At 44.4% G+C, this 15600-nt stretch overlaps 1 protein-coding gene across 1 annotated transcript in view; it reads left to right on the top strand.

Moving 5' to 3' along the window:
• The window catches only part of LOC311123568 (low-density lipoprotein receptor-like), a gene marked incomplete at both ends in the record, with an annotated part of 216636 nt that extends 207999 nt beyond the window's left edge, over nucleotides 1-8637 (top strand). The window contains 3 exons of the mRNA XM_084197810.1: nucleotides 4928-5050; nucleotides 8182-8301; nucleotides 8512-8637. Of these exons, the coding sequence (XP_084053936.1) occupies nucleotides 4928-5050; nucleotides 8182-8301; nucleotides 8512-8637 (369 nt within the window). The remainder of the gene's footprint in view (nucleotides 1-4927; nucleotides 5051-8181; nucleotides 8302-8511) is intronic.
• Nucleotides 8638-15600: the final 6963 nt, after the last annotated feature.

The raw sequence follows: 15600 nt of genomic DNA, 5'->3' as shown, positions 1-15600 counted from the left end.
ATGTGATTTTCTGGAGAAAAAAAAATCTCATTTTGTCTGTCATAGTTGACGTGTACCTATGATGAAAATTACAGGCCTCTCTGATCTTTTTAAGTGGGAGAACTTGCACAATTGGTGGCTGACTAAATACTTTTTTCCCCCACTGTTGGAAATAGGGTGCCATTTGGGTGGGAACCAGGGGGTTCCCCCGAGGGGACACATCTCTCTGATCCACACTGCTTTAATGATATTAAGGTGAATCGTAGCTGTTGCAAAACAATGGCTCAATACACCGGGCCATGAGATGTGGGATGCGGAGTCAAGTACTACAGCTCATCGTTGTTGCTATCGAGAGGCTGCTCTTGACCAAATAATTTTCCCTAAATATAATTATTCCTCAGAATATGATAATGCCCTGGATGTCAGCACAGCACCCGTACACTATTCTATCATTATTGACCTGTGTCAACTATTGACCTGTGTCATTGCCAACAAAGGGTATATAACAAAGTATTGAGAAACTTTTGTTATTGACCAAATAAATACTTATTTTCCACCATAATTTGCAAATAAATTCATTAAAAATCCTACAATGTGATGTTCTGGATTTTTTTTTCTCATTTTGTCTGTCATAGTTGACGTGTACCTATGATGAAAATTACAGGCCTCTCTCATCTTTTTAAGTGGGAGAACTTGCACAATTGGTGGCTCACTAAATACTTTTTTCCCCACTGTATATATACACAGTACCAGTAAAAAGTTTGGTTTTCTACATTGTAGAATAATAGTTAAGACATCAAAACTATGAAATAACACATAAGGAATCATTTAGTAACCAAATAAGTGTTAAACAAATCAATATTTTATATTTTAGATTCTTCAAAGTAGCCACCCTTTGCCTTGATGACAGCTTGGCATTTTGTCAACCAGCTTCACTTGGAATGCTTTTCCAACAGTCTTAAAGGAGTTCCCACATATGCTGAGCACTTGTTGGCTGCTTTTCCTTCACTCTGTGGTCCAACTCATCCCAAACCATCTCAATTCTGTTGAGGTCGGGTGATTGTGGAGGCCAGGTCATCTGATGCAGCACTCCATAACTCTCCTTGTTGGTCAAATAGCCCTTACACAGCCTGGAGGTGTGTTTGGTCATTGTCCTGTTGAAAAACAAATGATAGTCCCACTAAGCGCAAACCAGATGGGATGGTGTATCACTGCAGAATGCTGTGGTAGCCATGCTGGTTAAGTGTTCCTTTAATTCTAAATAAATCACAGATTTTGTCACCATTAAAGTACCACCACACCATCACACCTCCTCCTCTGTGCTTTACGGTGGGAACTACACATGGAGAGGTCATCCATTCACCTACTCTGCGTCTCACAAAGACACGGCAGTTGGAACCCAAAATATCACATTTGGATTCCAGACCAAAGGACAAATTTCCACCGGTCTAACGTCCATTGCTCGTGTTTCTTGGCCCAAGCAGGTCACTTCTTCTTATTGGTGTCGTTTAGTAGTGGTTTCTTTGCAGCAATTCGATCATGAAAGCCTGATTCACACGGTCTCCTCTGAACAGCTGATGTTGAGATGTGTCTGTTACTTGAACTCTGTGAAGCATTTATTTATGCTGCTATTTCTGAGGCTGATAATTCCAATGAATTTATCCTCTGCAGCAGAGGTAATTCTGGGTCTTCCTCTCCTTTGGCGGTCCTCATGAGAGCCAGTTTCATCATAGCACTTGATTTTTTTTGCGACTGCACTTGAAGAAAGTTATTTCCAGATTGAATGACCTTCATATCTTAAAATAATTGATGGACTGTTGTTTCTCTTTGCTTTTTTGAGCTGTTCTTGCCATAATATGGACTTTGTATTTTACCAAATAGGGCTATCTTCTGTATACCACCCCTACCTTGTCGCAACACAACTGATTGGCTCAAACACATTAAGAAGGAAAGAAATTCCACAAATTAACCTTTTACAAGGCACACCTGTTAATAGAAATGCATTCCAGGTAACTACCTCATGAAGCTGGTTGAGAGAATGTCAAAAGTGTGCAAAGCTGTCATCAAGGCAAAGGGTGGCTACCTTGAAGAATCTCAAATATAAAATATGTTTTGATTTGTTTAACACTTTTTTTGGTTACTACATGATTCCATATGTGTTATTTCATAGTGTTGACGTCTTCACTATTATTCTACAATGTAGAAAGTAGTAAAAATCAAGAAAAACCCTTGAATGAGGAGGTGTGTCCAAACTTTTGACTGGTACTGTATATATATATATATATATATATATATATATATATATATATATATATATATATATATATATATATATATACCTACAGTGAGGGAAAAAAGTATTTTAGCCCCTGCTGATTTTGTACGTTTGCCCACTGACAAAGACATGATCAGTCTATAATTTCAATGGTAGGTTTATTTGAACAGTGAGAGACAGAATAACAACAAAAATATCCAGAAAAACGCATGTCAAAAATGTTATAAATTGATTTGCATTTTAATGAGGGAAATAAGTATTTGACCCCTCTGCAAAACATGACTTAGTACTTGGTGGCAAAACCCTTGTTGGCAATCACAGAGGTCAGACGTTTCTTGTAGTTGGCCACCAGGTTTGCACACATCTCAGGAGGGATTTTGTCCCACTCCTCTTTGCAGATCTTCTCCAAGTCATTAAGGTTCGAGCCTGACGTTTGGCAACTCAAACCTTCAGCTCCCTCCACAGATTTTCTATGGATTAAGGTCTGGAGACTGGCTAGGCCACTCCAGGACCTTAATGTGCTTCTTCTTGAGCCACTCCTTTGTTGCCTTGGCCGTGTGTTTTGGGTCATTGTCATGCTGGAATACCCACCCACGACCCATTTTCAATGCCCTGGCTGAGGGAAGGAGGTTCTCACCCAAGACATGGCCCCGTCCATCGTCCCTTTGATGCGGTGAAGTTGTCCTGTCCCCTTAGCAGAAAAACACCCCCAAAGCATAATGTTTCCACCTCCATGTTTGACGGTGGGGATGGTGTTCTTGGGGTCATAGGCAGCATTCCTCCTCCTCCAAACACGGCGAGTTGAGTTGATGCCAAAGAGCTCCATTTTGGTCTCATCTGACCACAATACTTTCACCCAGTTCTCCTCTGAATCATTCAGATGTTCATTGGCAAACTTCAGACGGGCCTGTATATGTGCTTTCTTGAGCAGGGGGACCTTGCTGACGCTGCAGGATTTCAGTCCTTCACGGCGTAGTGTGTTACCAATTGTTTTCTTGGTGACTATGGTCCCAGCTGCCTAGAGATCATTGACAAGATCCTCCCGTGTAGTTCTGGGCTGGTTCCTCACCGTTCTCATGATCATTGCAACTCCACGAGGTGAGATCTTGCATGGAGCCCCAGGCCGAGGGAGATTGACATTTATTTTGTGTTTCTTCCATTTGCGAATAATCGCACCTACTGTTGTCACCTTCTCACCAAGCTGCTTGGCGATGGTCTTGTAGCCCATTCCAGCCTTGTGTAGGTCTACAATCTTGTCCCTGACATCCTTGGAGAGCTCTTTGGTCTTGGCCATGGTGGAGAGTTTGGAATCTGATTGATTGCTTCTGTGGACAGGTGTCTTTTATACAAGTAACAAACTGAGATTAGGAGCACTCCCTTTAAGAGTGTGCTCCTAATCTCAGCTCGTTACCTGTATAAAAGACACCTGGGAGCCAGAAATCTTTCTGATTGAGAGGGGGTCAAATACTTATTTCCCTCATTAAAATGCAAATCAATTTATAACATTTTTGACACGTTTTTCTGGATTTTTTTGTTGTTATTCTGTCTCTCATTTTAAAATAAACCTACCATTAAAATTATAGACTGATCATTTCTTTGTCAGTGGGCAAACGTACAAAATCAGCAGGGGATCAAATACTTTTTTCCCTCACTGTATATATATACATATAATTTTTTTATATGTTTTCCTTTATTATTTTCCACTAATTGTACCACCCTTCCCCTAATTGGAGTAAACTAATGAACAACAACACTTAGGCTTCTACTTCCAGTTTATGCATACTATTTACATTTTACGGACACAATCTATTTTTAAATAGTTATATTTTGTTTGTTTTTAGTGCTGTTCTTCCTCTTCCCTCAACCCATCTATTTCTGATGTCCATCCAGTTTGATTTCTATTTGCCATATATTTTTAACTGTGCTGTTTCACAAAAGTTCTGAACCTATATACATTTTACGGACACAGTATATTTTACATGAGTTATCTTGTCGTTATTAGTCCCATCCTTCAGTTCCATTCAACCCCTCCCATCTTTTTCTTAACACCATCCATATTGGATTTCTATTTGCCATATATACATTTGTGATGTTTCACAAAAGTTCTGAACCTTTCTATTCTCATAGTTTCTACAGATTGTAAATTAAAGATACACATTTTAGCTAAAAGTAATAATATATTATTGATCGATTGACTATGACTTTTCAGATCACCCAGTAGTGCTATCTGCAGGGTTAGCTCCAGGTAAATGTTTCAATTCATCAGCCATTCCTGGACCTGTGACCAAAAACAAGCTACATATGGACAGTACCAAAATAAATGATCTAATGACTCTGTCTCTTCGCAGCTGTCAGCAACAGGTGTGGCTGAAATAGCCAAATCCACTAATTTGAAAGGGTGCCCACATACTTTTGTATATATAGTGTATTTTGTAGTATTACACTATCATCTTCTCAACTGCAGGGACAGAGTGCTAAGCTACCAAATTATAATTGTTACTTATTGTATAACCCCGCCCCCAGGCTAATAGCAGTGTCTGGGAACCAGATGACTTATGTTATGCTATCTGGCCCGAGGAATTAGAGCTGGGATATGCATTGGAAATCAAACACTTGTTGTAAGCTTTTGCAAGGTAATGATCCGTGTATTTTCGACCCTCTCTTTTTTTCCAGCCACTAAGTGTGATGGCCCCAGGAAGTTTATGTGCAAGAATGGAGAGTGTATCGACAGCAGCAAGGTGTGTGATGCCGTCAAAGACTGCAAGGATTGGTCAGACGAACCTATGAAGGAGTGCGGTAAGACAGACACACACACACGCATGCATCCACGCACGCCGGCACACACCCAACCCATACACACACCTATTAGGATCCACTTGATCCAGATGGTCACTCTGTTTGTAATCGGAGCTTCATTTTATCTAGGGGGAATAAATCAGGACAATTCTCAGCTCGCTCGTTACCGTCAAAGACCAACTCTTCCCCCGAGTGTGTCCACGGCAAGGAAACATGCTCAGACTACATTACCCATAAGGCACCATATGGATTAGCGCTCCACCATAGATAATACACAAGCAATTTTGTTTTGGCAATATTGCTGAAGAAAATTGCTGGCAACGGAGAGGGGTATGAGACACTGGAGAAATTATGAGCAATGAGCAACATGGACTTGAATAATAGATGTCATATGAAGCATAGATCTTTAAAACGGAATTTCACCATTAATTTACTAATCAACTATAACTTGTTATTGCCAGTTGACTGCCACAGCTGTACTGAAATTCATCAGCTAACAAACAAGCAATCAGGAGGTGTTACCCCTGCTCTGTCCATCCACTCAACCTGCTGCCAGTCAAGTCAATGGCAATGCAGACGTGAAGATAACTAGATTTAGCAAACTTCATTATCATAAGCTAGAAAGATGGTGCGTGCATATGCATTCACCCCCTTTGCTACGAAGCCCCTAAATAAGATCTGGTGCAACCAATTACCTTCAGAAGTCACATAATTAGTTAAATAAAGTCCACCTGTGTGCAATCTAAGTGTCACATGATCTGTCACATGATCTCAGTATATATACACCTGTTCTGAAAGGCCCCAGAGTCTGCAACACCACTAAGCAAGGGGCACCACCAAGCAAGTGGCACCATGAAGACCAAGGAGGTCTCCAAACAGGTCAGGGACAAAGTTGTGGAGAAGTACAGATCAGGGTAGGGTTATAAAAAAATATCAGAAACTTTGAACATCCCACGGAGCACCATTAAATCCATTATAAAAAAAATTGAAAGAATATGGCACCACAACAAACCTGCCAAGAGAGGGCCGCCCACCAAAACTCACGGACCAGGCAAGGAGGGCATTAATCAGAGAGGCAACAAAGAGACCAAAGATAACCCTGAAGGAGCTGCAAAGCTCCACAGTGGAGATTGGAGTATCTGTCAATAGGACCACTTTAAGCCGTACACTCCACAGAGCTGGGCTTTACGGAAGAGTGGCCAGAAAAAAGCCATTGCCTAAAGAAAGAAATAAGCAAACATGTTTGGTGTTCGCCAAAAGCCATGTGGTAGACTCCCCAAACATATGGAAGAAGGTACTCTGGTCAGATGAGACTAAAATTGAGCTTTTTGGCCATCAAGGAAAACGCTATGTCTGGCGCAAACCCAACACCTCTCTGATTAATGCCCTCCTTGCCTGGTCCGTGAGTTTTGGTGGGCGGCCCTCTCTTGGCAGGTTTGTTGTGGTGCCATATTAATTCCATTTTATAATAATGGATTTAATGGTGCTCTGTGGGATGTTCAAAGTTTCTGATATTTTTTTATAACCCTACCATGATCTGTACTTTGCCACAACTTTGTCCCTGACCTGTTTGGAGAGCTCCTTGGTCTTCATGGTGCCGCTTGCTTGGTGGTGCCCCTTGCTTAGTGGTGTTGCAGACTCTGGGGCCTTTCAGAACAGGTGTAGATATACTGAGATCATGTGACTGATCATGTGACACTTAGATTGCACACAGGTGGACTTTATTTAACTAATTATGTGACTTCTGAAGGTAATTGGTTACTCCAGATCTTATTTAGGGGCTTCGTAGCAAAGGGGGTGAATAGATATGCACGCACCACTTTTCCGTTATTAATTTTTGTAAGTTATTTTTTTCATTTCACTTTTTTCATTTCACTCACAAATCCATTTAAATTACAGGTTGTGATGCAACAAAATAGGACGACATGGTGCTTCCAAATAAAAATTATTTAGGAACTTAGACCCCCAAAATGGTAGCACTGTAAATCCCTTCTTATGGGAGGGAGGGAGGGAGGGTGACGGGGAGACAGGAAAATAGTGGGATAAAGTGATATAAGGAAGGATGGAGATAGGTAGAGAGAGAAAGAGGAGGGGAGGGAGGGTAAGGGAGGATGGATACTGAAAGGGGAACATAATGAAAGAGAGGGAAGGTAAGGAGGAGGGATGGATAAAGGGATGGATAGAGCTACCTGTATGAAGGGGAAGAAGAGGGGCGGAGCGAGGGATAAGGAGGAGGAATGGATAAAAGGATAGGAAGGTAAGGAGTAGGGATGGATAAAGGAAGGTAAGGAGTAGGGATGGAGAGATGGATAGGAGTAGGGATGGATAAAGGAAGGTAAGGAGTAGGGATGGAGAGATAGAGGGATAGGAGTAGGGATGGATAAAGGAAGGTAAGGAGTAGAGATGGAGAGATGGAGGGATAGGAGTAGGGATGGATAAAGGAAGGTAAGGAGTTGGGATGGATAGATGGATAGGAGTAGGGATGGATAAAGGAAGGTAAGGAGTTGGGATGGATAGAGGGATAGGAGTAGGGATGGATAAAGGAAGGTAAGGAGTTGGGATGGATAGAGGGATAGGAGGAGGGATGATAGAGGGATAGGAGGAGTGATGATAGAGGGATAGGAGGAGTGATGATAGAGGGATAGGAGGAGGGATGGATAGAGGGATAGGAGGAGGGATGGATAGAGGATAGGAGGAGTGATGATAGAGGGATAGGAGGAGGGATGGATAGAGGGATAGGAGGAGTGATGATAGAGGGATAGGAGGAGTGATGATAGAGGAATAGGAGGAGTGATGATAGAGGGATAGGAGGAGTGATGATAGAGGGATAAGAGGAGGGATGGATAGAGGGATAGGAGGAGGGGGAGGGATGAATGGATAGAGGGATAAGGGGAGGAAAGCTGCTTCCCAAAGGAAATCAGATTAGAGAGGGGCACCTGGTGCGAAGCCACCCCCTTCTGAGCCCCAGTGCATTCTGGAACGGTTCCAGGTGTCTGATAGCATCACATTCCCCTAGAGGCGACCCCAGACACACACACACACACACATAGACCAATATCTTGGTTGTTTTATTTATGTTTCACTCCCCTCCCTCCCTTCCTCTATTTCTCCTTTCATCCCTCTCTTTCTAGGTGTGAATGAGTGTGCAGACAACAATGGAGGCTGCTCTCACATCTGCAGAGACCGGAGGATCGGCTATGAGTGTGACTGTCCCTCTGGTTACAAACTAATAGACAAGAAGACCTGTGGAGGTAGAGTCCCATACAATATGTCCCTCTCAGCCAAGCCTTACCAATGATTGCGCTCTCTGGAAATTGCTCTCTCAATCTCCCACGTCATTCTCTTCTCATACTCTCTCTTTCCAAACAGTAGCTACTTACAGTAAATGTCCCAGATATCTCTACTCTGCTGTCCATCCCCTTGTTCAGTGTAATTGATGTGTTTCTGATATCCCTCCTCAGACATAGATGAGTGTGAGAACCCTGGGGCCTGCAGCCAGATCTGCATCAACTACAAAGGAGACTACAAGTGTGAATGTTACGAGGGCTATGAGATGGACCCCAACACCAAGACCTGCAAGGCCGTGGGTGAGTGAGACAGCCCATAGTGTCCCTGGCAACCACAGAAGAAACATAGACACACATACATGCGCACAAGCATGCACACGCACACGCACACACACACACAACCCAGCAACATCACAGTCTGTTCTCAGCCCATCCAATATGAAAGGAGTTTCTTTGTATGCAGGTCTAGCACACCACAGCAATCTGCGGTCGGTAAGGCAAATATTTGCCGTTTGCTTCTCTGGGTGGTAATTTAAAACTCTCCCTTGCTAGGGGGGCCTGTCAGGGCACTGTAGGACACAGACAGGTATTGTCCCTCACCGTGCCCCACTGTAAACACTCGAGCCTGGGCATGAATAGAAATCTATGCCCTAGTCTTAACTTTGGGCCCTCTCTCAGACTCAGATTGTAGAGAAAGACATGGTCTGTGATTAGCATCATCATTCTTAGGTTAGATCATTACGTGGTAAACTGGCGTGGTAATGATGGGAATTAAGTAGGAACTGGCTCGGCTTTGCTCTAAGTGGCGTGGAAAATGCCATTGATTACCTTCCATCCGAGAACGCACGTCTTTATTACTGTTAGAGTGAGCAAATACACGCTGTCAGAAAGCTGGGGCGGTTTATTGTTAGAGCGGAGTGGAGGGGGAGGTGGACGTTGATGTCTGTGTGTTATTATAATAGTTCCTTGTAGGGCTGTGACGGTCATTGAATAACCGCCAAACTGACGGTTATGGATGAAGGCCGTCATGAAAATAAAATAACCGTCAAAACCGTTTAAATAGGCATACATTCATTTTTGGAAAAACATTATTATTATTATTATATATTTTTTATTTGTACCCCCTTTTTCTCCCCAATTTCGTGATATCAAAGTGGTAGTTACAGGCGAAGGTCGAGAGCCATGCGTCCTCCAAAACACGACCCCGCCAAGCTTCTTGACACATTGCTCGCTTAACCCGGAAGCCAGCCGCGCCAATGTGTCGGAGGAAACACTGTACAGCTGGCGACCCAAGTCAGCGTGCATGCAACCGGCCCGCCACAAGGAGTCGCTAGAGCGCGATGGGACAGGGACATCCCGGCCGGCCAAACCCTCCCCTAACCCAGACGATGCTGGGCCAATTGTGCGCCGCCTCATGGGTCTCCCGGTTGCGGCCGGCTGCGACACAGCCTGGGATCGAACCTGGGTCTATAGTGACGCCTCTAGCACTGCGATGCAGTGCCTTAGACTGCTGCGCATCTCGGGAGGCACTTTCATTAACGTTATTTTCATGTAGATAAACTTTACCTAATAGCAGGAGTGTTCACTAATGATTATAAGCAATTGTTTGACTAACTTAGTCTGTCTGTTAAACGGTCTACGTCTCCTCTTTCCAATTGTCGTTTGATGCTCCAGCAGCTAAACCGCTAGATGCGTGGGGGTGTAGAAGCGCTAGCCTATAGGCTATGGCACTTCAGGAAAGTAGTGAATGTTATTACCTCTAAGTCGAAGCTCTCATCCACTACAAGACCATGGTACTTGCCTACGGAGCAGCAAGAGGAACTGCCCCTCCCTACCTTTAGGCTCTGTAGAAAAACCCTACACCCTAACCTGAGTACTCTGTGCTGCCACCTCTGGCCTCTTGGTTTGATGTGTGACTTTCTTTTATACAATGCTTGTTTTCATTGTTTGCTAGTAAATAAATAGGTGTTCTTTTAAAAAAGGTTGGATGTGTCTGACTATTCATTAATTATTCAACAGTCGACAACGTTCTTCTGGCTCTGAGGCCTATAATGAGCTAATGTCTCCAACCAGGCATGGTATAGTTTGATACAAAATCTTTTACTTATTTATAGACTAATCAACAATGATAAAGGTTATGGACATGTTACTATCGCATAGCTGTCGCTCTCCCCTCTTCGGAAAGCCTAAGGTGGCCTAGGTTTTTTTATACGTTTTAAGGAAAGGATAAATATTTGCTCTTGTCTCTGACATTCTCTGGTGGCTTTGATTGATGGTTAATTTTACGGGGGTATGAGTTCGCTGATTCTCTCAATAGGGCTATAGAGTATGTCCATTCAGAACGTTTCCTAAAGTAGCCTGTCTGGACATCTCTTTAATAAGAATCAAACGCTCCTGTCATTTCATCTTGTAAAAGGCCTATTTTCAGTTGCTTAGGCTGCATTATTTCTCTCATTACGTCGTCCTCTCGCCATCGAATGACCGCAGCAGCAGCGTTTGTGACGTTATGCGGATATTTCTGGGAAAAGTGGGAGAAAACCCATCAGACTAGGATGAATGGATTTTTGCTTCCAAATAGGATCAGTATTTAATTATTTTATATGCAGAAAAGCCAACAGACAAGACAAGGTAGGCATATACATTTTTATATTTTAAATGATAGTCAATTAACAGACGCTATTATCCAGAGCGACTTACAATTAGTGCATTCATCTTAAGATAGCTAGCTGGGACAACCACATATCAGTCATTGTAAGTTCATTTCTCCTCAATAAAGTATGTATCAGCAAAGTCAGAGCTAGTAAGGGGGAAAAGAGGCAAGTGCAGGGGGAAGCTGTTTCCACTATTGTGGTGTCAGGAGTGGGCTGAGCGGGAGTTGCGTTCCCGTAGGGGTGGGAGGGCCAAGAGGCCAGAGGTGGCAGAATGGAGTACTCAGGTTAGGGTGTAGGGTTTTTCTGCAGAGCCTTAAGGTAGGGAGGGGCAGTTCCTCTTGCTGCTCCGTAGGCAAGAACCATGGTCTTGTAGTGGATGAGAGCTTCGACTGGAAGCCAGTGGAGTGTGCAGGGGAGCAGGGTGACATGGGAGTATTTGGGAAGGTTGAACACCAGGTGGGCTGCATATATCTTTATTTTGACTCCATCAATGTGACAGATCCTCTCCAACCTGGCATTTCTTAATTTGTAGATATAATTTGTAGTGGCTTTGCCACTAGAGATCCTGGTTCGAATCCAGGCTCTGTCGTAGCCGGCAGCGACCGGGAGACCCATGGGGCGGCGCACAATTGGCCCAGCGTCGTCCAGGGTAGGGGAGGGAATGGCCGGCATGGATGTAGCTCAGTTGGTAGAGCATGGTGTTTGCAACGCCAGGGTTGTGGGTTTGATTTCCACGGGGGACGGTATGCACTCACTAACTGTAAGTCGCTCTGGATAAGAGCGTCTGCTAAATGACAAAAATATAGATGTAATATTTATAAGTGATAACCTGAATAAGAATAATGAAATGCCATGATAATTTTCGAAGTGTAATGGCTTGTTTCAAATAGGTTTTTATTAAGAAGCATATCCATGTAAACAAGTGCACAAACAGAAACCCCTTTCCACATTGGGCCTTATAGGCCTAAGACAACAGTTACATACATTTAAACAAAATGGACACATCAAAAACAATATTAAACATAAAGGAAAAATAAAATAAAAGGAAAGGAAAAACCACTAACAAAATGTAATTCAATAGTGAAATGTGACAATCCTCTCCAATCTGACATTTCTTAATTTGTATACTAGACTAATATTTAGAGGTAATAACTTGAATAATAATAAAATGCTACTGATAATAACAAAGTGTAATGGTAATAGTGAAGATGCAGAGAAAAACCTGCCACCCACATACACTCACACACACACATTCATTTATATTTATTTATTTCACCTTTATTTAACCAGGTAAGCCAGTTGAGAACAATTTCTCATTTACAACTGCGACCTGGCCAAGATAAAGCAAAGCAGTGCGATAAAAACAACAACACAGAGTTACATATGGGGTAAAAGAAAACATAAAGTCAAAAATACAACAGAAAATCTATATACAGTGTGTGCAAATGTAGCAAGTTATGGAGGTAAGGCAATACATAGGCCATAGTGCAAAATAATTACAATTATTACAATTAACAGACACACAACCTCATACGTTCTCAACGATGCACACACTCATGCCAATTTACAGATAACACACACATGCTCACAACCACTCACAGAAGCTGACAGCTGAAGTGACGATGTCGTTAAGCACATCACACTGAGCTGGAAACTTCAGGCTTTATTTGTGTTCTGGCCTGAAGGCACAAAGCCGTGTTCAGGGAACACAATACCATCATTACCCTTCATCCAAGCATACACAAATTCAAGGACATCGGCCCATTATTACAGCTTTTTATTCAAACACTTTGAACTTTCTACTGCTCACTGGAAATGCCTGAATATATTCTTAACTTGGAAGGCCCTTGGAGGCTGGATAGAGAAAGCATTATAAGAATACTTATTTGACTTACTTTCTGAAGTGTTTTGCTAGTTTTAATCTTAGCTACCACACATATTGATTTAGACAAAAGTATCCCATGTGTCTCTTCAGTTAATATGAACAGTGTGTTAGCTAATTAAAACTACAACTCCCAGGTTGGTGTCACGTTAGGTTCACATGTTGAGCTGAACAGCTTTCTCCAGTTCTCCTACAAGACAATTCAGCAAGTTGATTCCCACAAGTCATTTCACCACACTAGTTTCATTTGATTGTTATTTTGTTTACCCTGGGTGCAATATCACTCAATAACAGTTAATTACTAACTATGTTTCCTTTGTGCATTCATGCATTTGTGTGTGCCTATGTCTGCAATTGTACTGCAGCATTCACTGCAGCACAAACCATCCGTTGTGAGAGTGTGATTTAAAGGAGTCAGGCGCAGGAGGGTAAATCACAGAATACAGAGTTTATTCCGTAGTACACAGTTACGCTGGATAGCGTCAACAGGCGCACTAGAACAAATACAGGCACATGGGGAAAATATACCCCGGCAATACAAAGTACAGGTAGCTCCACCGAGCTACACTCATCTCACATGAAACAATCACCAACAAGGACAAGGGGGTAGAGGGAACACTTATACATGTACTAATGAGGGGAATATGAACCAGGTGTGTGTAATTGACAAGACAAGACAAATGGAATGATGAGATATGGAGCGGCAGTGGCTAGAAGGCCGGTGACGACGAACGCTGAAGCCTGCCCGAACAAGGAGGGGAGGCAGCTTCAGAGGAAGTCATGACAGTACCCCCCCCTTGACGCGCAGCTCCAGCAGCGCGCCAACCCCGGCCTCGGGGACGGCCAAGAGGACGCGGAGCAGGGCGAGCCGGATGGCGACGGTGGAAATCCCGCAACAGGGAGGGATCGAGGATATCCCTCACCGGGACCCAGCACCGTTCCTCCGGACCGTACCCCTCCCAATCCACGAGGTACTGAAGGACCCCCACCTGACGCCTCGAATCCAGGATGGAATGGACGAAGTACGCCGGGGCCCCCTCGAAGTCCAGAGGAGGCGGACGGACCTCCAGCACCTCAGACTCCTGGAGCGGACCAGCCACCACCGGCCTGAGGAGAGACACATGAAACGAGGGGTTAATACAGTAATCAGGGGGGAGTAATAACCTATAGGTAACCTCGTTGATTCTCATCAGAAATTTGAACAGCCCCACAAACCGTGGGTTCAGCTTCCGGCAGGGCAGGCGGAGGGGCAGATTCCGGGTCGAGAGCCAGACCCGATCACCCGGTACGAAGACCGGGGCCTCACTGCGGTGGCGGTCAGCGTTGGCCTTCTGACGATGCACAGCGCATTGGAGGTGGACGTGTGCAGCGTCCCACGTCTCCTCCGCACGCCGAAACCAGTCATCCACCGCAGGAGCCTCGGTTTGGCTCTGGTGCCACGGTGCCAAAACCGGTTGGTAACCTAAAACACATTGGAATGGCGTTAGGTTAGTGGAGGAGTGACGGAGAGAGTTCTGGGCATATTCGGCCCATGGCAAGAACACCGACCACTCCCACGGCCGGTCCTGGCAGTAGGACCGCAGGAACCTACCCACATCCTGATTTACCCGTTCCACCTGCACATTAGACTCGGGGTGAAAACCAGAGGTCAGGCTGACTGATCCATGAACGCCTTCCAGACCTTGGATGTGAACTGGGGACCTCGGTCAGACACTATATCCTCTGGTACCCCGTAGTGCCGGAAGACGTGTGTAAACAGGGCCTCTGCAGTTTGCAGGGCCGTGGGGAGACCGGGCAAAGGAAGGAGGCGGCAGGCCTTGGAAAAGCGGTCCACAATGACCAGGATGGTGGTGTTACCTTGGGAGAGGGGAAGATCAGTCAGGAAATCAACACTCAGGTGAGACCATGGTCGTTGTGGAACTGGTAAAGGTTGTAACTTACCCGCTGGGAGGTGCCTAGGTGCCTTACTCTGCTCTATATCCGCGTCCATCGCCCATACTACCGGCGCCACAATGCAGGAGGCCGGGAGTATGGGGGTGTTGTCTCTGGGCCTTACATGAAACAATCACCAACAAGGACAAGGGGGTAGAGGGAACACTTATACATGTACTAATGAGGGGAATATGAACCAGGTGTGTGTAATTGACAAGACAAGACAAATGGAATGATGAGATATGGAGCGGCAGTGGCTAGAAGGCCGGTGACGACGAACGCTGAAGCCTGCCCGAACAAGGAGGGGAGGCAGCTTCGGAGGAAGTCGTGACAACAGCCAAATCCACATCATGCAAACAGTTAAATCTATATTTACTCTATTTTCATAAACACTGAGGTGCGAGTTTTTCCTTCATAATCAGATGATTGCTCCTAGAGAGGGAGGGGGGAGGGAGAGAGAGAGGGAGAGGGGCTGAGCTGAGTAGAGGCACGGCCATACGAGACAGAGCTGGATGACATTGCTGCTTGTGTTAACAGATGCTCGGAAGGACACTACACTGTTTTATATTTATATGGAGGGAGGGAGGGAGGGAGGGAGGGAGGGAGGGAGGGAGGGAGGGAGGGAGAAAGTGGGAGAGGGATAGCCTAAAGGGAGAAGAGGGTGCATAGTGAGAGAGAGGAAAGAGACTAAGAGTAAGGGAGAGACAGTAAGAAGAGGGACTGAGGAGGAAAAATACAGACACAGAGAGATAGGCAAAGAGAGGGACAGAGAGGACAAACAGAGGGGTATAGAAGAGG

Source organism: Coregonus lavaretus, assembly GCF_964263955.1.
Source record: "Coregonus lavaretus genome assembly, contig: HAP1_SCAFFOLD_752, whole genome shotgun sequence".
NCBI lineage: Eukaryota > Metazoa > Chordata > Actinopteri > Salmoniformes > Salmonidae > Coregonus > Coregonus lavaretus.
The sequence above is the reverse complement of the archived record's forward strand: the minus strand, read 5'-3'. Positions and strand labels throughout refer to the sequence as shown.